General features: G+C 38.8%; 1 protein-coding gene across 1 annotated transcript; it reads left to right on the top strand.

The window, feature by feature from the left end:
* Nucleotides 1-15,794: 15,794 nt before the first annotated feature.
* slitrk5b (SLIT and NTRK-like family, member 5b) lies at nt 15,795-22,403 on the top strand. Its single transcript, XM_063499155.1, has 2 exons — nt 15,795-16,150; nt 16,616-22,403. The coding sequence occupies exon 2, from the start codon at nt 16,671-16,673 to the stop codon at nt 19,269-19,271; it is 2,601 nt and encodes an 866-aa protein (XP_063355225.1). The 5' UTR covers nt 15,795-16,150; nt 16,616-16,670; the 3' UTR covers nt 19,272-22,403.
* Nucleotides 22,404-24,388: the final 1,985 nt, after the last annotated feature.

Genomic DNA, 24,388 nt, shown 5'->3' with positions numbered 1-24,388 from the left:
CTTACGTCGGGATAAAAATATGATTTGTTTAAAGGAGAGCATGACAAGGTGCCATGGCACTTGAGTGGATTAGTACAACCCCCTGGGAAATCATCCATTTTCAGCTCTTGCATGGGTTTGAATCTAATTGCATGCAATGCTATTATATATCTCTTCTCAATCCTGTTCAGGATCACTATACATTCTTAACAGCAAAATGATGAAGACAGATGAGATTTATGTAAAAGCTTGCAAGCCCTGAGACTTAATGGGTAATAAAGCCTTTTTTCAGGAAAGGTTTCTCCTTATTTCATCTGATCTTTTTCTTATTAGTTTAACTATCAAATGAATGCATTGATTTCAAAGCACTGTAACATACAGAAAAGGCCACATGTTATCACTGTATATTAAATCACATTTCTTGTAACCTCTTCAGAACATATCAAGGACAAAGAAAATACAGAAATCAGCGTCGGAAGTTATGAAATGATTATTTATACATTTTAGACAAATGTGCATTTTAAAATGAATTTGTTCATTAGGCCTTCCCTTGCTGTAACTTCCTGTGTAGTGATGGCTAACAAATCCAAATTATCAGCACAGTAATTGCAATCATGTGATTGTGGCTGTTGCAAAATTGTCACTGGGCAAAACAAACACCACTCAGGCTTTTATAGAAGCAGGGTCAGAGCAGTTTAGGTCAGTGATTTCCAACCGGAGATACAAGTACCCCGATGGGCAATTTTGCAGTTGCCAGGGGAATGAAAATATTAGCTTCACTAATTAAAAAAGAAAAGAAGAAAAAAACAGTGAAATTACATTTACATTCAATAACTGTAGTTGCTTATCCATGACTTAACAATTACGAGTTAAGTCATGAATCAGCAGTAGAAAAAGAAATCCAAAAGGAATGCTTATTTGAGTAAAAGAGATAAGTAATGGTCAAAAAGTGAATAATTTAAAACGCCAGCTTAAGTATACTGACCTAGTAAAAGGTTCAGTATCTGAAGGTAATTTAGATATTTCATAGAGGTAAATTAGATTAAAGCAAACCACAAGGGAACTATCTGAAACAGAAGGGCCTAATCAGAGATCACTTGGAATTTGTACTAGTGAGCTGGCAGGTTAAAGACTGTTTAATGTCCAGCCTGACTGTGTTGGACATTTATGTTCACACACGGACTTCGGTCGCTTAAGGGGATTAAGTGCAGCGCTACTGTGACAATGAGCCAAACAGACACACTTCTGTATTATTTTGTCTGGCTTTAGGCATTGTAACGGTGAGACAAAAAAAGGAAAAAAAAAAAAAAAACATCATGAGGTTAAACTGGAAATTACAGCACTGAGATGTGTAATTATGGTCCAGCACACTGTGACAGAAACAAGTTATTAGACTTGTCAATTTGTTATTTTATACACTTTTTAGATTTGAAAGAAAGAAAGAAAGAAAGAAAGAAAGAAAGAAAGAAAGAAAGAAAGAAAGAAAGAAAGAAAGAAACAAACAAACAAAGAAAGAAAGAAAGAAAGAAAGAAAGAAAGGTTCTTGTTCTTTTTTGATAGTAAAACACTGTAATAAGACAAAGTTTGAGGAGTACCTGAGAGTAAGTTGCTTTAGCAAAAACAAATAATACATTGCAAATAAAAAGTCTTGGGTCACTAACATCCCCTGGCATGAATTTGAGAAACCGCAGAGAAACTATGCATGCAGACTTTGTACGGAAAGACATGCTGCATAACATAGAAAAGCTGAGGACAAAAACAGAAAAAAGAAGAATGTGAGGGTCAATTTGGAAAGAATCGGTGACCTCTGTGTTCATTCTACAATGATGATAATGGGCCATAATTAAAGTCAAAAACCTCAGGGCATGCATTGTGTCATATCTGCGCTGATTAGAGGTTAAGAAGGTCTCAAAGTTGACCTGAATCTTAAATTTGTCTCATTGGAGCACTTTATGGAAGCAATAAAACAGAACCAAAGCACAGGTTGTCAGACAGCCAGGATCAATCTTTGGAACATCTTTAAACAGCAACGATACTCCCTCACTTTGTCATTTCAGGCGATAACTGGCAGCCCATTTGAATAAGTAAATGTTTGGATCAGTGGGAGCGCTAGGATCAAAACTGTTTGTGTTGGAGTCAAAACACTGTTTGCAATATTGACCACAGAGCTGTGACTACAGTAAGATCCAGCTCTGAGGGTTCTGTGTTTTGTCCATCTGGTCGATCTTTTTTTTTCTTCCTGAAAACTGTAAAAGAAACGTTTTTAAGTTTTACAAATAGTTCTTTGTGCAATAATTGTTTTGTCAGATGTCCAAAGTCAGATCACGCGAGGTCTGTTGACTGTTTACCTTAAGCTTAGACAAAGCCAAAATCAGAGGCAGCTCATAAAATGAGTTGGATTCCCATTTCAGATGTGCATGCTTTAACTGCCATCGGCTGTAGGCTCCCCATTAGACTGTGACGCAATACCTCCTGTCCAATCCACTTTAATTCTAAATCTCATTGTGCTCTGTCTGCAACAAGGACACTGCAGACAGAAAAAAAAAATCAAATTGCTCCAGATATTTTAACCTTGGTGATTAGGCGACCGACTCCTCAAGGTCACTAATGTTGCTCATAATAAAAAAGAGTGTTTTAATGAAATGAATCTATCAAAGCTTCACTAAGAAATGTGTGCAGTTCTTCAAACCGTGCACCCTTATCACCGAATCCTGGGCAGGATTTCATGCAATTTGTGAAAGCGAATGTGTTCCTTTCACTATTCCCATTCCTGAAAACTCCATGTGTGGATGAAAATGGCAGCCAAAGTGGAGTTTCATTCTGGCTCAGATGAGGTGAGGGAGCATTTGCATTCCCCTTGATTCCTTACTTCTTCCACCTGTTAGTGAGTGGAATGAAACATAACCATCCAGAATGATGTTTAAATATCAAAATCCACCGGCTCTGTGAGCCTTCCTGCTGCTCTAAACAAACAGGTTTTGTCACTGATTAAAGCCAAATCAAATGAGATTAATATATTAGTATATATGAATACATTTGTTTGAATTAGATTGAAATAGAAGGCCTCTTAGAGGGGTGGAAATTATTGCCATGGCAGAAGCAGCAAACCTGTTTCCAAGTTTTGATTGGTCGACATGCTACTGGAGAGCTCTGCTGGATATGCACCAGAGGTACAATAAATGAGAAACTGAACACATTTCGAGCTGCCTTGAACAAACTGAATGTTTATAAGGAGTTTCCTTTTGGGATTTAGTTCTTGCACCAGAGGGAGAAGTGATTGCGTGGGCTATCGTCATCTTTTTTTTTTTCCCAATCCATTATAAAGACTCTTCCGTCATATGTGATCCTTTTCCTCCGTCATTTTGAGAAAGGAGATTAGAGCTGGATCTGAATACCATAGTGCACTATGTTGCTTTTTTTTCTTCTTTTTTTCTGTTTATAACCGCCTCTCATTGACCTTGATGGAAACACTAGAGCAATTGTAACTTGGGGTGGGGAAAAGATTGCTGAAATAGTCTAGCTAAAAGAAAAGTTGGCATGTAATGCAATGACAAAGGTCGGAAGTAGCATCTGAATAGAGGGTCGTGTTGGAGTAAGGACATGTGGGGACAAAAAAATCTCTTTCCTTTTCCCTTTTTAGGACAGTGCTTTTTTCAGGCTGAAGGAAATCAAAGGAAACACCATGAAGAACCTTGTATGGGAGCCTCACTACTGGCTTCAATACAGCATCTGACAGCCACTTTAAGAACTTTATCTTAAGGCAGTTTTGCATGGAGCGCAGAAGTCTCCCCCCTTTTCTAAGTGAGCCTTTGTTCTACTGGTCTCAACTCCACAATACATTTTCTCTTCCAGTCTCTTTTATCGCCTTTCTGAAACCTGTAATATGATAACTGCCTTTTTTTCTGCCCAACACTCTATGCTAAATTTAGTCTTATACTTGCTACTAAGATTTGATCACCTCATCTTTTACCACTAAAATAAAACTATAATCATTTTGCTAGCTTTCAGCCACTTCTCCTTCCATCGATAGCACACTGATCACTTTAAGCTGTCGTCACCCTCCTGGGGCAGAAATTGAGAGGGAACTCGGCACAGTGCAGAGGCTAATTGCCCATTTCAGTGCAAAAAACCTCATATAATAATATTGCATCCTCTAACAAACTATGCAGTGCAGAATTATAGCGAATTTCAAGCTACAAAACTACTCCGCAAACTGGAGAGTGGTATATAAAAGAAAGGGAAACTATAAAACTATAGCTTACAGCGAAAAAATTAGTTCACAAGATATGGATCATTTATTTTTTCTAATAGTGTTTTATTAGCTTTTCATTGCATCCACAAAAAATGGGGAAATCACATATTTATGCAAGTGACAGACAGGAATGCAAAATCAAAACAAAACAAAACACACATTCAAGTCACCCTCACATCCACCAGCACAACCTTGCTTATCACGATTTCGAAAGAGTAGCTGTAACACTCTGTAATTCCCACACAGTATACATGCATGATATGCAAAATTTCCATCAGATATTCCTCCGTGTTGCTGTGTGATGAATTAGCCCACACTTCATGCTGGATGTTTGCATTTCCTCCATGTGGAAGAGAAGAAAAACAAGGAAACAAAGCAGAATAAATTATCTGTGGTTTGAGAAAACTTCCAACTAAATTCCACTTTATGTATCTGTCATGCTTCATGTTGGAATTTTGGAGCTCTCTCACCCCCTACCACCCCAGTCAATTCAGCGGAGGATAACATCCAGAGGAAAGTGTTTTACATGAATGAGTTGCTGCTTCACAGACGGAGTAACTTATCATTTGAAAATTCATGCGAGTATAAAAATCATGACGAGTTATGCGGTTTGACACAGTATCAATCAGATTTTGTTTTGCAGGCAGTGTCTTGCGCTTTCAAAGCTATTCTCAGTGGTCAAAAAGATTAAAGGCCTGGTCTACGAGTGCAACTACTGGGCATCGTTTTGCCAAAAATAGACTTCACGCCTTCAGCATACACCACTCTAACCCTGACAGGGCATGGACATTTACTTCTGAGTGAGGTTCTGTGGTGACAGGCACCAGGTTGTTGGCGTCTTTTGTGATCTGTGGGTTGAAGGGCGTGGCTTTGTTCCAGGTTATCACGCAGATATTCAGTCACATTGGTATATATACAGTTTTTAGGCTGGGCCATCATGTCGTGTTCCTCAAATGCTGCTGAGCCATTCTGGGCTAAGTGTGCAAATTTAGGCAGATGGCGTGTGTCAAAGCAGCATTCACTTGAATGCCAAGACCCAAGGTTTTCAAGCAGAACAATGCATTGTAATGAGACAAGGTTTATTTATCTCAACTGGTGGGTGAGAGTGATTTAAATGTCGTAACTCAACTGTGTACACTACACTGTTAATCGAAAGTTTTTTTAAAAAAGCGATGAGCTTCATTGAGACCACATCTCCAATAAGTGACCTTGGTCTGTCCAAACGATCTTTGTTGACAAAGCTGATACGACATTTTGAGTGTCTTGGGTTATTCTGTGAATGAGAGTTCAATCATCACATCATTAATGGGTTTGGAGTGGGGCCAGTCATTCATGACACTCTGCTTTATAGCTTTGCCAGAAATCTCTGTGCTGAAATGAGAAGGTTGTAGATATTTTCTATGGAGCTATTTCCTGACCAGAGGGTGCCTTTGATTAATGGCTTTTTCACTGCGAAGCCATTTAGGTAATCCAAAAGAATAATCTTTCCATGTCTTTGAAACCTGAAACTGAGCACAATGACCAAGGATGGCTGTCTCCTCCTCACAAATTACTGGGCTAATTAGTACTTATGTGTGTCAACCAAGATGTTTTAAGTGAATTGTTTTGTCCTTTTGCTCCGGCTTTGTGTTTCCATTTATTATTATTTTAAAGTAACTCAAGAGGTCTTTCTGTGCTGCAGCAACAATAGCCACATGTATGAATAGGTCCTGGATAAATAATGGCTCTAGAGAGGCTATTTTGCATGATTATATTTATTCAGCTCCGGTGGTCCCTTATCCAACAAAAGCAATTTACAGCCATATTGATCATAGGCTCTGTTTTATTAGTCAACAAAATCAGTTTTTATTAGCCTTGGATTTCTTTTGCTTAGGAGAGCTCCGTGTTGACTGATCTTGATTTGTGTGTACTCAAGTTATTGTTTTCTGTTTTTATTTCTTTAGAACTTCATGCCTTCCATCACTCTCCAGACTGTTGTAAAGCTTAATAAAAAAAAAAATCCCCTCCAAAATCCATCTCAGTAAGTAAATATAACTGCTTCCCTTCAAAGCCTGTTGAGTGCTTCTCTTGACTCACATTGACTGGGCATTGCCTAGGAGACTCAGCCTGTTCTCTACACCACAAGTGTTAACGCCAATTAAACCCCTGGCACCACCCTGTCATTCTCCACATTCTGTGACATATGAGTGATAACACAGACCCTTACCTACAGCTCTCATCTGACGCACATTAAATGGCACTAGACCCTTGCGTTTCCTGACATTTTGCAGAAATCGATTGCAATTTAATCAGTGTGAGCGTGCTGCTATCAGCCACGCTTACACCAGCTGTTTTTTTGTGTTACCTGGGTCGAGTTCTCCATGCTGGGAGAAAAAAAAAGACCAAAAAAAACCAACAAGATTTACGGCAATTTCAAACTCCAACAACATGAAATTCTCATTAAATCAACCATAAAAAAAGATCAAGACAAGATCACAGCCTCAGAGTTGATAATAATAATCACAGATTTGATGTTCCTGTGAAAGCATATTTCCATTCAATTTGCACGCTTTTAGATTTATTGTCTATTTTGAACACTCATTACTCCCCTTCCCCCTCCCCTTCTCTCTCTCTCTCTCTCTCTCTCTCCGCCTGTCTTGTTGTGTGTCTCTGTCTCTCCCTTTCTCTTCCCCTCTGGTGGTAAGTTCAATAATTATCCCATTATTCTTTGAAGTCTTTGTAAAATCCAAGGCCCCCAAACAATCCTTCAACATGTGAATACATGGTCCTTTTAAGTATTCGGGGTCCTACGAGGTAGCCGACAGCTGGAATGCTCCCGCTTTCAAATTCCAACAGGTCAAAATAAACCCCCAAAGAACGTGGCTTTAAAGAAGGAAATGTGTGGAACATGTCACTTCTCGGAGCTTAACTCATACACTTCTTCTCTGAGCTAAGGTGTGCACCGAGGCCGGATTTAAACTGCCAGAAATTATCTCTGAACTTAAAGCATTGTGTGCCAATTGAATCCTCATAACACCACCATTGCTTACTGAGGCGACCACGCAAACACTCACAGATGCCTCAAGGTAACTACAAGCAAACTCTATAGAGCTCAGTTCTCAGATGAACAGACTGAGCTTTCCAAGACTGCTTAGTACCATTTTCTTAATGACTTAATTGGGTGGTAATATGTTAAAAATGTTAATTTGTCTCTATTTTAGGAAAACCTTGAGTTCCATTGCCGGCTGCAGATCCTCGCACATGTGCAAGCACGCACACACAGACGCGAGTTATTATCCACTCATCCTTTGAATTTGCAATTATGTATGCACAGAGTGTCACACAGAGAAATCAGGAAAAATGAATATACCAGCACATGTTCCTATTTCCACGTATATCCAGATGAAATATTGATTATTAATGGCAGCAAGAAACCTGGGCTATTAAGCAGAGTAACATTCCACAAACACACTTTCTCACTTTAATTGAGTAGAGACATTAATACGTCAGTGATGTACAAATGTCTGGGTCCTATCTGCCACTAGGTATTACTCTGGGTTACTGCCTAAGGCGATACAAATATGAGCTGAAAATGAAAGCAGCTCTATAACTGTTTGGATGGTGGATGGTCTGATAAACGTGATAGAAATACTCATGCAGTTCATGTCGTCTCAGCCAGTGCTCTTCCCAGTTTTATTGCTAAATCCGCATGGGAGCAAGAGAGGTGATGGTCAACTGAATGATCATCGTTGGTGCGGAACATGGGACATCACACCAAGGAACAGCAACACATGTTGATACATGCATGCAAACGCACGCTCACGGTCTTAAATATACAGCAATGCACTATTACACAGCATGCATGCAAACACATGCTGTGAGGTAATTATCATGTGTAAACAAATGAACGCCACACAATCTTTCCCATCACTAAATGAATGCAAAAATGAGTAAAAGACATGCGACCCCATAACTTATTTAATACAGTGCAGTACAAGTTGGATGCTATCATGACTGCAAATGATCACGCAAAAGATGTGAGCAGAAGCTGTCATTAAAGGCACAATGTGTGTTACCGTGGCAACATCATAGAGACCTCCATCTTTTTAATGCCGTGGTTAGGAACAATCGACACTGCACCCAATCCCCATGTGAATTAAAGGCACATAGCTAAATAAAGCTCAAGTACCCCGCTGCCACACTTTTACAATCCACTGTTTGTCTCTTCTCTTTAGGGAATTCTGTAACAACCTGTTTCTGTGGGGGGAAAGTAGGCAAAGTGTCAACACTCCACAATCAAAGTAGCTCCCTGTTAGCTGGGATTTAATTTTAAAATAATCACTGAACAAAAAGAAAAGAAAAAGAAAAAGCAAATGATGAAACTGGTAAATTTTGATTGTCACACTACTACTTGACGGTAATTGTTCGACACAATGATGTCTCTTTTCACTCCTTCACTGACTGATTTAACGCAATCACAAAGGTGACATCTTGTTTCCCTCATTTGCAGTTTCATTCAGTGTCCTTACTCTAGCTTGGTTAAATGTCTAAGTCTAACTCTTCACACTTTGCCATTTTGTACCACAATGACCTCTCTGGCCAAAGTAATTACCTCAGCTCTTGAGTCGTCCAAGTCATAGATAAAGCCCCACAGTGATATTTCTGCATCAGATTAGCAGATTGGCTTTTGCAGGCTTCTGTGACTTACAGAACAGTTGTTCATTCTAGACTAACGTGGTGCTTTCTGCTTGTTTGTTTATTCATTAGCATTTGATCTGTCAGCTGAAGAAGAGTTGTCTTTGGTTTACAGCAGTCTTGTCAGCATGAGCAACCGAGATAAGGTGAATGTAGTATTTAATTAAGACGTGGGTAGGAAGCCTTCCTGGTATCTGCGTACATACAGACACCACACAGCAATTGACCTTAGTGAACATGTCAAGACTTTATCTTGCTCCCATCAGCTCCCAGCAGGAGTTGTGAAGACAGTGAATAGCTTTGCTGCAAGGCAGCTTTTTGATTTCCACAAACAGAGCATTTTTTAAGTGTTTGTTTTGGATGTTATTTTTCAGTCAAGTGAGGCAACATTATTTTATGCTTCTTGTCATAGTGTTTCCAAAATACCTAAATGCTAATTAGTGTGAGTCATGGGTTTTTTTCTGCACAGTCAAATTGTCTTTCGCCATGCCTTACTTCAAAATATGTGTGGCAGACTGAAATGAAATGAAATGCATGAAGTTCTTTTTAAAAAATGAAAATCAAATTAAGAGTATTTCCACAAGCTTTGCTGCTAATATCTGTCAGATTAAAAGGGAAGAATCACTGCAAAAGCTAACTGCATTGTGCTCTTATTGATCAGTCAGTAACCATCACTCTAAAAAGCAAATCAAAATAGCAAGACATGCATTTAGACATTTAATGCCATGGCAGTTTCTGAGCTCAATCCATCTGCACTCAATTAATTTTGATATTGCCGTTGTCTTACATATTCATCAAAACTTGTTTTATCATTGTTGTCACACATATTCAATGCTTATAGCAAGGAACAACAAAGGAAGCGCGAAACAGTTCTTTCCTAAGCCAACAGTGACACCTTGAGGCTTTTCATAAAACTACAGTTGGTTTTAGATTGATTGGTTTAGATGGATTAAGGATAATCTCTCATAGTATGATAACATAAACATTCAAATGAAGAGCAGTGTTTGATGGGAGTAAGAGCATGGTTGCAAGCAAGAAGCAGGAATCAAAATATAACAAATCTAGAAAAATAAAATAGCTGGTTGGACACAATTGACAGAAAAATCCTAAAATCTTAAAATTGTTCGTTTAAATTAAACAGTGTAATGAGGAATATTATAGCTTTTCTCTTCTGAACCAAGACAGTAAAATTAATTATCTGTTTGATCTCAACTGTTCCCATTGAGCCTGACATTACTTCAGACAAGGAAACAAGTGACAAACAAAAGGTCAAATCCAAGCTCTTGAACAACACTCAGGGGATTTCATGGTTTTGTTATGCTGTTTTGGGTATTTCAACTTGGATCCACTTAACCCCTTAAATGTGGCACTTGGTAAAATATTATCATGCACACAGTAAGAGTGAAACAGCATAGTTCTTTACATTACAGTAATCTGCATTTCATACCATACTCGTACATAATCATTACACAGCAGCACAGGATGAACCCCTCTGCACTGCTGTGTCTTTTCTGTAGCTGATGTTGCAAATGTTATGAAATGAACTATGAACCAGTATAAAAATAACAATAATCAGCCGTCATCCTCTTAACAGACACACGACATGCACAAACTAAAAGCACTTGATGTGTGCATTGTTGCCTGTGAGGCTCCCAGTCATACGCTGGTTCCTTAAAACTTTATGACCCACTGCTTCAGACAGAAGGGTCACTGCAAATCAATACAAAGCTGAGTCCTTTATCCTGTGAAGAAATATTCCTACCCTGGTGTATGTGCTCTGTTCAAGGATGACACTGTCCCCCACACACAGAGAGCAGAGTGGTGCTCTGAACAGTTTGATGAAAAAAGGATGGAAATCATATGGTACTGACTTCACGCTCATCGCATTTGTTAGACGATGCTTTTGGACATAGTTGAATATTTCCTATTTTTTAATGTTTTTTTGTATGTTTGTTTTTTTGTTTTTTTTTCCTAGTCAACTATCAATTGTAGAGCTAGATTATGAGAATGCAATAACAGCAATGACGTTAGCGCATTTTAGAGAACTGGGAGGGTAATAAACAAGGCTGTGTCACTGCGTGATTCTGCTAACATATATGGATGTGTATGAATAGCAGTGTCATTAATCAGCAGGAAAGATCCATGGTTTGTTGAGCTATTTATATGCCGCCTCTTATTATTTCAACTGCACTTCTCAAATTTGACCAAGAGGTGGGGCTATAGCAGCTAGAAAAGAAAAAAAATAATAATGTTTTGGTCCTGATTTTGTTTCTAGTCATGATCAGCAGTATCTATGCTGAGATTCGTGGAAGGTCACTGGAGCATTTCCAAGCGGCAGCTTATTCTTTCTTTCCCCCTATGATTTCATCAGTGGGGCCTTAAACTCAGTGATGAGTTTAAGGCCCCACTGAGGGCTTAAATGGGTATGCTTATTTAGAATCAATATTCAGCTACCAACAGACCATTGATGCAAAAAGGTTAGATGCAACTGCTGACATTCTGAAGTAGTAAATATTTTGACTTTAAAAAACACAGAGTGAGTCCAGAAAAAAAAATGTGATGAAATAAAAGAAGGAGTAGAATATACGGTAGATGAAAAATGAAAAGATAAAAAGAAAAACCATCATTGATATTTTTACAATTTCAATTTTTATAAACATCATATGATGGATGTGTGCTAAAACAAAATAGTCAATAAAGTAAATCTAAGGATATAGTACATTAGAGCAGATATCATGGATGGTAATAAAAAGATCATTAGATCATTAGAGCAAACGCTGTAATTATGTAAATTGTTTAGAACAGTGGGGATGAAAAATGTGGTGTAGTGTGCCTTTTATTAATGGAGCTGAGTGCCACATACGCAGCTGCCCTGGGCGCCTTGGGAACCATGTAGAAGGTGAGAGGTGTCATCCATGATGGCTGATAATGTGGCCAACATTCCCAGCCCACCCCCACCCCATCCCCCGCCTCCTCAAGAGAGATCAGAGATACCCTCAGAGGCATGTACACAGACTGCCTGTTGTTAAGAGTGCTTGTAGCCAGAGATGTTTTTTCATGCCCCTACAAACACGCTCACATTTTCTGCTCCAATCTGTCTTTAGTCTGTCTTCCTCCTGTACTAATTATTACTCCCATTGTCTCCGTCATTTAGTTGATCATTTAGTTCATTATCTACTTGGTGATGCAGCGTGTCAGGCTGTTTGCGACATCATCATCTTAAAGTCTGAATTTTCTCGTGAAGTGTTTAAGGTGGCCTCTCAAAGTTCCATTTGTCCAGCTCTTTCCCAGCAAGCCCTCCAACCTGAACAGCCGTATAGGTAATTTGTCCCTATCCTCATTGACTAAATTGCTTGTGGAGTTGCAAGTGCTTAACCTGTCAGGTCTCCTGTAAGTATATTGCTTTACTCCATAAATAACTAACAAGCCCTTTTTGTTGCATTCTATATCCCTGCTGTTTTGTAGCACATCATGCCTGGGAAGGCATACTACACTATAATTACTTCACAGGTTCTCAAGAATATCATTATTGTTAACCTTATTTCTCCCTAATTTCGTTTTAATTTACAAGTGGAATACACTATTGCTATCCAACTTACATTCACTGGCTGCTTCTTTAGGTAAGTAACTAATATTTATTTATAAGGAACCTTTCACAGACAAGCGGACACAAATAGAGACACAAAATAAAGTAAAATAAATAAATATAATTACAAGAATAAATTAAAGTCAGTAAACATATTTTTAAAAAGCCTAGCTAACCAAAAAAGTTTTTAACTTTTTTTTTAAACAGAGTCAGCAAAGTCAGCTGAACATAACAGAAGTGGAACTCTATTCCAGAGTCTTAGTGTAACAGAATAAAAAGCTCTGTCCCCCCAGTTTTCAGTCTCGTATATGGGACAATTGGCAGACTCTGAGCCTGTTATTGAAGGGTACTAGCAGAAACGTGTTTGGTAAGAAGTTAGAACAGTCTGGAGCCTGGCTACTTGAGAATTTTAAAAGGAACTCTGAAATCTGTAATTCACATTCTTAATACCTATTGGACCTCAATTTGCCCTCAGAACTGCTTTAATTCTTTGTGACATAGTTGAACAAGGTGCTGGAAATATTCCTCATTTTGTCCAAGTTGACACGATAGCATGAATCAGTTGCTGCAGATTTTTCAGCTGCACATCCATGATCCCAATCTCCTGTTTCAGCACATCTCAAAGGTGCTCTTTTGGACTGAGATCATTGTCGTTTTCAAGAAATGAGTCTGATAAGATTTGAGCTTTTGGGTCCTTAGCTGACAAGAGTGGACTGCTGCTGTAGCCATCTGTTACACTGTTGTATTGCTCTTCTGCATAACTTACTGTTGCCCTCTGATCAGTTCAAAGCAGTCCACTCATTCTCTTATTGCCAAATTTAAAAAAAAAAACCCAAAAAAAAAAACCAACAAGGACTTTTTGATCAGAGAACTGCTTCTCACTTGACCTTTCTCTGTAAACCCTCAAAATGGAAAATCCCAGTACAGTAGATCAGCAGTTTCTGAAATGCTCAAACCAGCCCATCTGGATCGAAAAATCACGCTAATTTCAAAGTCATTTAAATCACCTTCTTTCCCTATTCCGATGCTCAGTTTGAACTTGTTTGCCTTGATCGGTTGTACTTGCTTAAATGCATTGTGTTGTTCTCATCACTGTCTGACTATAATTCTGCATTTTTAACAAGCATGCACACAGGAGTAACTAAAGAGGTGACCACTGAGCATAAAAACTACTACTTTTTGTTTTCTCTAAAATGAATAAGTTCCCAGTAATTAACAGAACTGGAATAACTCATTGAAATTAAACTGTGAACTATGGTATGTACACTGTAGATCAAAAGCTTTAGTATATTTTCTCTTCAAGAAAACTCAGATCAAGACTATTACAGTCCAAAAACATCTTTGCATAATCCGCTGACATAACAATCCTGAAAAAAAAGTCAGTGTTGTTTAGCTGTTTGTAATGTAACGTCCCTTCTGTTGTAACAAAGGCCTGTCAGAGTCCTGACAGAAACGCTTCTGCCAGACGAAGGCAGAACATTTCACTGGGATACCGAATGTTCTTGTATGCTCCAGCTGGACACAGATGACAAAGTATGGCGCTCCATCTGTAAGGAACATACATCAGAAGCACTACCCATCATGCTCTGTGGCACGGCGCCAACTCTGTTTGTGTATTTCTGACCTTGGAGCACATACACATTGTTAGTCATCATCCTTTTCTTCCAGTTATTTGTAATGCTGATTCTCTATGTATGTGCATGTGTGTGTGTGCCTGTGTGTGTGCGTGTGTGTGTGGAGGGGGAGAGGGTAAAAGGGGAGAACACTGTTTTCTGCTCCCAGTTGGTGAAGATTATGTTCAGTGTCATGGAAGACTTGGAGAGATATTAAATGAGCCTCATATCATGTGGTGTGTGTGCCTCGTGCTCCCTCTACACATTGTGACCATGGACAGAAATTAATTATCATAGTGCAAGGAGTGTAAACATATGCGTGAACATAAACAAAATGCAAATACACAAAGTCACATTCATTTGAAAGTATATTGAATATATGGCTTTTTTAGTGTAATATGATGTAAGTCAGCTGCACAATACATCAATTAACATAAATGCTAATTTATTCAGAAATAGTGGTATAATGATGGGGTTTAGCTAATGCTGAGGGCCTAGCCTCGGATAAGGAGAAAACCTCTAAAGGCAGAGGAAACAGACGCACAAATGAATTGCACGAACACTGAATGCAGCCTTCATACTCTTTAATATGAGCCACAGGCACTGTCCCTGATGTGCCTGCTCTCCTCCCATGTGAGCAAGAGCCAAGTGGGGAGGATGATGGATATAGCTCCATGAGGATACAGCAGTATGCAATGATAGTTGACATGTTTCCACATGAATGGCACTGCATCAGGTTGAGAAGGCCATGACAGGTCTTTTTCTTTATCCTGTGCATTATCTCTAAACTAACATGAAATTTTGCACGCACCATGTGCCACCAGTTCAGATGCTACATCTGATAAATTAAAATGAGAGAAATGAATAATTCACTCTTAATTATAGCGGTGTGAGAACTCATTCCAGAACTGTTTGGTTTTCATTAAAGCTAGGTGAAAACACAGTCAGTGAGGACAATGACTCATGCTCTGTGTGACTCATAGTTTGCCATTCAGCTTTCACCAAACAGAGTAAGTATCACATCAAATTTAAGAATAATTTAAGAATAATGATATATTTTTTAATTTCCAAGCTCTCTACTGTCAGTTGTGGGATCATAGATACATATCCCAAAAGTGGCAAAGTCCCAGTGTGTTCATGCAGTGATGGCCAATGGCATGGTTTTTATTAAGACTGCTCTGCACAGATCACATAAGCACTTCATTGGTGTTTCAAAGAGCTGAAATGGGATTACTGTGATAGTTCATTCATGCTGTGACCTGAATTTTGCCAAAATATTTTAAAGCATAAAAATCTAACAGCCCCGTACCTCTCACTGACAGAAGTGATATGGACAGAAAGCTGATCAGTCGAGCACTTTGCAAGGCACCCTGTGTCTTCATCAACCGCGTCTCCGGGTGTGATGTCCAAATATAGCAGCTGGGACGTCAGAGGGAAAACTAACACAGTGTTTTTGGAAAGCCACCTGCCATTATGGGATTGACAGATTATGAAAAGCTGATGTAACTTGGCATCCCGGTGAGGGTTTTGTTTTGAGCATGAATAACAAAAAAACGGTTTAATCAACCGTTTGAACACGGGGGCACGCCTAGCGCGGTGACATCGTTTGTTTTATATATTTAGATTTTTTTCTTTATTTTTTTTTCTTTGGAACATCTTTTAGGTCAACATCTTTTGGGGGCTGTATCTCGGTATAATGCTCCAGTGAGCTGATTCCTTGTGCATGAAATGACTTGACATCCTCCCGACCACCGAGTGCGACTCAGTGCGCGTGTGCCTGAGCGTCCACGGAGGGAGAGAGAGAGGGGGGGGGAGAGAGAGAATAAGCAACTTTGTGACCAAGCATAGCTGTGTCTACAGGAACAGCGTGGGGAGGAAAAAAGCATTTGACAGTTATGGTTGATCAGCGTTTCTTTCATCCCGCATTAGTGACGACGAACGTGCTCGCGTACAATAGCGCCCGTTTCCTATTTCGTTTTGACGGATTAAAAATAAAAGACGCGCCGAAATACCCAGCGAGCCTACATCTTCATCAATGTGCGCGAGGTATGTATTTCCTACCAAGAGTTACACAAAAATTATGAAGGCTATCTTATCTCAGGCAAGGCGCTGTCATACAGAATGTCTGCTAATCTTCTGTAATTTGCAAAGCTTTGCATTTAAATCGGCAGCCTATTTAACAGCACTTCAGGTCTTAACAAGCAAGTATGATATGGGTTCCCCCCCTCGCAGTGGATTTAGACTATTGTTTGTGCTTATGTCTTCCTTTGACCTTGCTTTTTTGTTGTTTGACATAGCTTGAAGGAGTTTCTTTCTTTCCTTCTTTCTTTCCTCTTTTCTTTTTCTTTTTTTTTTTTCTTTAGCCGTTTTAAATCAGCAGGCACAAAGACAGAAGTTACCTCTGGGTAACAGCAATCAAAGCTTTGACTCATACCGACTAGAGCTCTCTTGTTTAGAAGTTGCTTTCATCGCAGCCCGCCTGTTTTACATCATCATGTCTTTTATTTCTAGATGACATTGAGGATACCTTAGCAGGACTGTGAGCTTGGCTGTCATTTGCAGGAAAATGCATCTTTGGATTCCATATGTTTTGCTGAGTGCAACGTCAGTGTGCACTGTTGAGATGTTGAGCCATTATGGAGAAATATGTCAAGGACTATGTGCCTGTGAGGAGAGAGAAGGGGTGCTTACGGTGAGCTGTGAAAACAGAGGAATTGAAAGTCTCTCAGACATAAGCCCAGTGTCCTTCTCCCAGTATCATCTGCTGCTTACTGGAAATCTTTTGAAAAAGCTATCCACCAATGATTTCACTGAGTACAAAGGACTTACAATATTACATCTGGGAAATAATGAAATATCTGATCTTGAAGCAGGAGCTTTTAATGGACTGCAGGAATTAAAACGATTACATCTCAACAATAACAAAATTGATGCCTTGAAGGAAGAGTTTTTCTTTGGCCTTGATAGTCTGGAATATCTACAACTTGATTATAATTATATCACTCATATTGTGCCAAATGCCTTCAGCAGACTTCGACATTTGGAGGTCCTGATTCTAAATGACAATTTAATATCTGCCCTGCCCGTAAACATTTTCAAGCATGTACCATTGACCCACTTAGACTTAAGGGGCAATCAGCTCAAAGTACTTCCCTACACAGGTCTGCTGGAGCACATGAACAGTGTTGTGGAGTTGCAGCTAGAGGAGAATCCGTGGAACTGTTCCTGTGAGTTGATTGCTCTTAAAACCTGGCTCGAGAGCATATCATACACAGCTTTAGTTGGGGATGTTGTCTGTGAGTTCCCTTTTCGGCTTCACGGGAGAGACCTTGATGAAGTTTCAAAACAAGAGTTGTGCCCGAGGAGAGCCATTGCTGAATATGAGATGCCACCCCTGCCGCATTTGAGCACCGATGCATACTATAGAACCACGCCAGCTCTTACAGCCTCCTTCACTTCATCTGGGTTCGCACGGTCCTCATCAAGACCCACTAAGGGACCTCGACAGTCAGCCAAATTAAAATCAAGACCCACAGCTCGCATTTTATCCAATAAACCACAAAATTATGGCCAAATTATTTCATATCAGACCAAATCCCCCGTGCCTTTAGATTGCCCAACAGCCTGCACATGCAATCTTCAAATTTCAGACCTTGGCCTGAACGTGAACTGTCAGGAGCGAAAGATCGAGCAGATCTCCGACTTAAATCCCAAACCTTACAATCCCAAAAAGATGTATCTCACTGGGAATTACATCACTGTGGTTCGCAGATCAGACTTTATTGATGCAACTGGATTAGACTTGCTTCATCTTGGTAACAATCGAATAGCCCAAGTATATGACAGAGCTTTTGCTGATTTGGCAAATCTTAGAAGACTATACCTTAATGGCAATTTAATAGATCATCTTCCAGCTGATATATTTTATGGATTAGATAGCCTGCAGTTCTTGTATTTAGAATATAATGTAATTAAAGAGGTTACATCTGACACCTTTCAGCATGTACCTAAGCTTCAGCTTTTATTTCTAAACAATAACCTACTGAAAACTTTACCAGAGGGAACGTTTACTGGTCTGACGTTAGCCAGACTAAATCTTCGCAACAACCATCTTCGATATCTGCCAGTCAGGGGTGTGCTAGATCAGCTTACAGCACTGGTACAAGTTGATTTGTTTGAGAATCCCTGGGACTGCTCATGTAGCATACTGGAGTTGAAGATGTGGCTGGAGCAGCTCAGCACGGGCACAGTTGTAAACAATGTCATCTGTGGATCTCCTAAGAAACTAGCTGGAGAGGATATGAGATACATTAAGACGACTAATTTCTGCCCTAATAACTCTGACATACTTGCCTCCATGATCCCACCGTCTGAAGAATCTTTTCCTGGAAGCACTATCACCATAGAAACATCCTTGGACTCTGACACTCAGTACAGCACCATTCCTTTATCTGTGATGATTCTTGCCCTTCTCCTCATGTTCATTATGTCTGTGTTTGTGGCTGCAGGGCTGTTTGTGGCGATGAAAAAGAGACGTCAAAAGAGTCAAAATGAGCAGAATAACTCAATGAATGCTTGCATTAGCTCTCTCAACATGGAATATGGCCTTTACAAAAAAGGATCCATCCCCAAAGTCAGGACATCCAGTGGACATGTGTACGAGTACATCCCACCTCCTGCAGAATCTACATGCAGAACCACTGCTCACACCCCACCGGACAATAAATCAGCGGACGGATTTAGAGACTTTGATGAGTTGAGTGGCGCTTTTCTGGGTAACTCGGATGAAGAGGCAGCCAGTAATGTAATAAGCTCAGAATACAGTGCCACCACTCCAGAGCCTCTTAACAAGCCCTCCACCCCTCACCAAAATGATCCGTGCTACTACAGGGATGTACTTGAGCCTGACAAGCACGCACGCTACAGCAATACATTGCCATGCAGACATACAGCACATTCATCAAATCAGCATGCCACAGACTTTGATGTGAGGCATCAGTATGTTCCCCCTGAAAGAATACAACAGACAATACTGTATTGTACTTCGCCAAGTACTGTTTATGTGGAGCCGAACAGGAGTGAGTACTGGGAACTGAAAGCAAAGCTTCACATTGACCCAGATTACCTGGAGGTTCTTGAAAAACGAACTACATTCACACAGTTTTAAGAGACTTGGCGGCCCACAGATGGTCAGAGTGGATGGATTTCTGTGATGTATCTATTTTAATCAGGAGTCGTAACATGTCATAAAAAATAGGCATAATTATTTTCTCAACTTTAGTACAGTGCATTGGGAGTTACAGCGTGCGCTTCTCGGAGTCATGCCCAACAGAAGTGAGCAAGAAAAGACAACACGTTTCATTTTAAATGATCACTTAACACTTTATCCCTGTTTTGTTTAACAGTTTGGTTTAATTTTAAAAATATAAACAAGAAAGCACAGATTCAGGGCTCATATGACTCATCTCTATCCTGGAGCTGTATCATTGACAACAATGTGAGACTGAGCTTTAACTCCCAAATTAGCTTCATTTTATGAGTGCTAATGAACCGTGCAGACGACATGTACTTGTCCCAAAATAAACCAGGTTTTTTGTCACAGATACATGTATTGCTGCCAGTTCTGCCTTTTCAAATTCATTCAAAATGAAACACGTGCATAGGACTAAAACAAATTTGTCCTGCAAATAGATTTATAGCCGTGAAGTTGACCTTTTAGGTAGACAAAAGTCACTTAAGCACTGAGCCAGACCCATTTAGCTATGCAGTCCTCGAGGATTCACAGCTCGGAGGTGATAATATTTAATGCATTAGATCATGGAATAAATTCTAAAGTAATGTTTCAAACCACAGATTATGAGACTCATAAATCGCAGCTCACTTGTTGGGAGGTTCTAAAGAGAATAATCACAATAATTCGTATCCTACAAATATATTGAACTGGCCCAGTACAATGAAATCCCTCAAAGACTACCTATCCCCAGCCTGAAAGCACTTAGTGATTATGATTATGAAAGCATGTTGGCCTGGAGTTAAATTTAATGCATTGTAATTGTGCTCAAAAATGTTGTAACTAAAACATTATAATCATAACTGTATTCAGGTGTATTGTAAAGGAAAGAAAATGAGCTTTAACTGCCGTTGTTTGTCATGTGTTACAAATGTGTGCAAACAGTGTGTCTGGCATTTTACATAAACACACGCTTACACCCTCATCTGTTACGTGTACCACTACCAAAGCAGTCCACAAAGAATTATATATATATATATATATATATATATATATATATGCAAATTTTGACATCCACAAGTTTACATCAAAACACAGTCCTGTGAAATATTGAACCTATAATAACTCTTTACTGTAAGTGTCAGAATGTGTCTACTGTAGTATCCCAGTTACAACACATTTGAGTGAATTTACAATACAATGAGATATATCTGCAAAGTATTCTGTCTGAAACTCAGTTCAGATTTTTCAATGTTTTGGCCTTAGGCTCATACATTATAAACATTTGAGTAACTGCAAATTCTTATGCAAACAAATACGGTTATCGAGCTTTTTGTCAGTTATTTGGTTTATTATGTTTTATTTTATATAAAAAAAGAATGCACTATGACTTTTACAGGTCAAAAATGATGTCACTTTCTGAAATGCACAATGTAGTAGTGTGCATATAGCCATAGAAATAGATTTAATAATTTCATGCATAAAGATTACATCTGTCAAAAACTCTTGCACTATGCATAGATATGGATTATCCTTAGACAATCTCTGCAAACCTGCCCACCGCTCACCCCTCCATCACCAAAAGCATCCATAAACACAAAATTTAATAATACTATCACATCCCATAACTCCTCATTTGGAATTCAGCACACATGAATATTCAGAGGTACTTTTGTACCACATTTTGGATAATTCATTTATTCGCAAAAGTAATATATTTTTAATTACATGTGTTTTTAGGGGAATACTGAGTGGATTTGCTTGGCATTGTTTATCTCATTTGTTCGATTCGGGGTGGCAAGAAATTAGACAGTTTTACTGCAATTAGCAGTCTCCGCTTGTCTCTTTCTTAGGGAGGGATTGATGGTTAGTGTAACAACTGTGTAAAAATCTGCAAGTGCTTTAGCATTATTAGATTGAAAATCACAACAAATGAATGCAGCGATTGAATGGATAAAATGCATAAAATTTTGAATGCTCTAAAGGAAGCTAAACACATCATGTAGTCATAACGCCACCTGCAACGCAACCAGTTTCTAGGTCAATAGCGAATGCCTAGAAATGTGACTTTCCCTGCAAACATGCAGCAAATTCACATCATATGCAGTATTATGCACTGAGCCTGTCATTTTAATTCAGCTAATTACAGGACATGGTTTTTCTGGACCTGGTCTGCATGTCACCAAATATTACACTGCAGTATTAGTCATGCTGTTTACCATGCTGTTTACAGTCTGGGTTTGTTGCCTTTCACGTGTTCAGTCATTTTGTGATTCTTTTGTCACCTGACCTGTCTCTGTGCTTTAGAAATTCAGCAGAACAAATGAACTGAAGTCTGCACAGAAAATAAAAAAGCATGTACCTACACAGCAGGTTTGTTTTTAAAGATTACATTGCTGTGAGTCAGTGTTGAAAACAATGTAAAACTGCAGACATGCACAGACTGATCCACAAAAAATGTTTGTGTTGTGAACAGTGGCTGGCATTTAATTGATTGTTTCAGTTCTCGAACTTCTTTTTTACACGTGTCAGTTTTTACATCCCGAGTGGATAATCCAGTATTAAAAGGAAAATGTATTCTGTGGGAGATTCCATACTTAATTTTATTTATATATATATATTTTTTTTATTTATGTTTTTTACAGAATCTTGCAAAAAAGAAACTGTGTAATCGAACAACAGGATTTGCTGTATATAACAGAAATTTGTAATCTGTTTGCTCTTGTTCAGATTTTTGTAATCATTGACCAAATGCAGATTTTTTGTCACATGTAAGACTACAAATATTGATCATCCAAAATTGTGTTAAATTGAAATGTGACTGTCCTGTGTATATGTGCAAATGTTCAGTTTGCAAAGAAGACAAGGTGAAGTCAGTGTCTTATTCGATTTTGTTTGTTTTTCATATGAAACAGTGATTTCTTGTGTAAACCTTTGATTTGTAAATAGAACACTTCATCAGCCTTTTCATGCAAACTTGCATCTTTTTTGAAAAGCAAAAACCTGGTCTCTTCTTGCAAAAACACAGTACAACTAGGAATATGTGGGGTAAATATATCTACAATGTGCTGTTTCTTTAGTTGTTAGCTAATGAATAAAACATATGCATTCATTTGATACACTCGTGTTTGTTTTCCCTTCACCCTTTAAACCATGTTCTTTGCAGCAAATGTCATAGTGCACATGGAGGAGAGAAAGTGTTGCACAAAAGCTATTGGCAGTTTTTTTTTCCTTTTTTTCTCTTTTTGCTAAAATTGTTATATCTAATTCAAATGTCTCGATCAAGAGGCTGTCATAGTTTCATTCGGACAAATTGGAAATAACGAGAAGGCTATGTTATATAATCAACACCAAGATGGAATATTTATTACTTCACGATGCCTTAGGATTACTCAGTCACATTCAAAGCTATTTCAACTAACTGCTTAAATGATCAATTATGCCATCTATAAATGCTTATCAGATGCCCCAAAGGATTATGACAGCTGCACAAATAGCAGTGCCAGAATAAGCCTTTGGTGCTATTGCAAAACTAGAGTTTCTTGTACATGTTTGACTACAAAATGTTTGACACTGAGCTTCTCGCAGCAACAAAAAATGTATTTGTTGTGTTGCCGCCATTGTGTTTAATGCTAAAAAAAGAAATTCTTACAGTAACTGCAATATGAACACATCTGCATCCCTATACTAGCAGAGAAACTATACACTTTGCAGAAATAGCTTTCTGGAAGCCCAGTATCCATGGAAACATCCAATTACCTGACACAGAAAAACAATCTAGAGCAAGAGGTACAATGTCAGCACAGAGTTGAACACATTTGTAACTCAAAGAGTTGAGATTTAAGTGAATTGTGTCTTGCGCACATCTCTAAATTGCACACCTTGTGCATATAGACAAAAGGTGATTTGTGGGAAACGTGCTGCTGCATTATATTTAACCATAACTGACAGACAAAAATGTGACTGAAAACTGTCAGTTCTAATAAGACGAGTAACAACAGATCAGCGTTTGACTGACGCCATTTGTCAGACTGATGGTGTTATGTTTCTTAGCTGCTTGAAGACTCCAGTTTTTGTGAGGCAGGGGGAAATTAGGGCAGATCTACATTATGTAAGCTTGAAGAGATGTGTCAGGCACTGTGAAGGCAGCATATGACTGTAAGCATTCACCAAAGGAAAAACCTTTGCTATCTTCCATCAGGGAAGCAAACTTGATAGGAAACTGATTCAGAGCTCCTTGAATTTTTCTTTCATGGCGAAGATTTGAATCTCTCACCTTTTGTGTGGTTTTCAGTTGTTGCTCTCATTCTGTGTTTCTGTCCCAGAAGATTTTTCAGTCTTATTTGCAGCAATGCTCTTTTTCTCTCTAACACACACTTTGTATGTGTGTGCGTGGATTGGAATGCGTGTGTCTGGGCGCATAAATTATTGACTCAGAGTGTATTCATGCTTGCCTCAAGGACTTTAGCCTACCAACGTGGCAATACCTTTTTCCTCTCTTTTCATCTTTCAGCATTTTTGTCTAGAAAAAAAAGCTTCACACAACTCACCACCAAACTAAAGGTCTTTAGTAATAATTGATGTATTCCTTCTCAAACATAAACTGCCATTTATCTATGTCCAATGTGCTGTTTAATAATGTATGCCAGGGTAATGTCCATTTCAGACTGATTTCTAAAGAAATGGCATGGTGTTGGTGGGATAAGGTGATATTTACAAGCCCAGATTTGGCTTGGTATTGCCAGTATATTTGCAACAACTGGAAACAGTATGTCTGAGACAGGCTAATATTTATGAGGGTTTATCCAGGCTTACGACTGCCAACCTGAGAAAAGTGACAAAATCCTCCCTCATCCTCCCATTAATAGTATTCACACTAAACAGAAGAATGATATTTTACATCAAGAAAAGAGAAAAGCTTTGGCAATGGGCGAGCTAAAATCCGGTCCTGTGAAAACAGTGAATTTATGTTTTTAGGAGGTTTTCATAGCTCTTGAATTCTAACAATGCCAGACTTGCTGGCTGTATGCATAATATAATTCTCTGAGATTTCC

Source organism: Pelmatolapia mariae, linkage group LG16_19, assembly GCF_036321145.2.
Source record: "Pelmatolapia mariae isolate MD_Pm_ZW linkage group LG16_19, Pm_UMD_F_2, whole genome shotgun sequence".
In the NCBI taxonomy this organism is placed as follows: Eukaryota; Metazoa; Chordata; class Actinopteri; order Cichliformes; family Cichlidae; genus Pelmatolapia; species Pelmatolapia mariae.
The sequence above is the reverse complement of the archived record's forward strand: the minus strand, read 5'-3'. Positions and strand labels throughout refer to the sequence as shown.

What these genes read in the sequence shown, in the direction of transcription:
- slitrk5b (XM_063499155.1), top strand. Translation starts at nt 16,671, where the DNA reads ATGCATCTTTGGATTCCATATGTTTTGCTGAGTGCAACGTCAGTGTGC.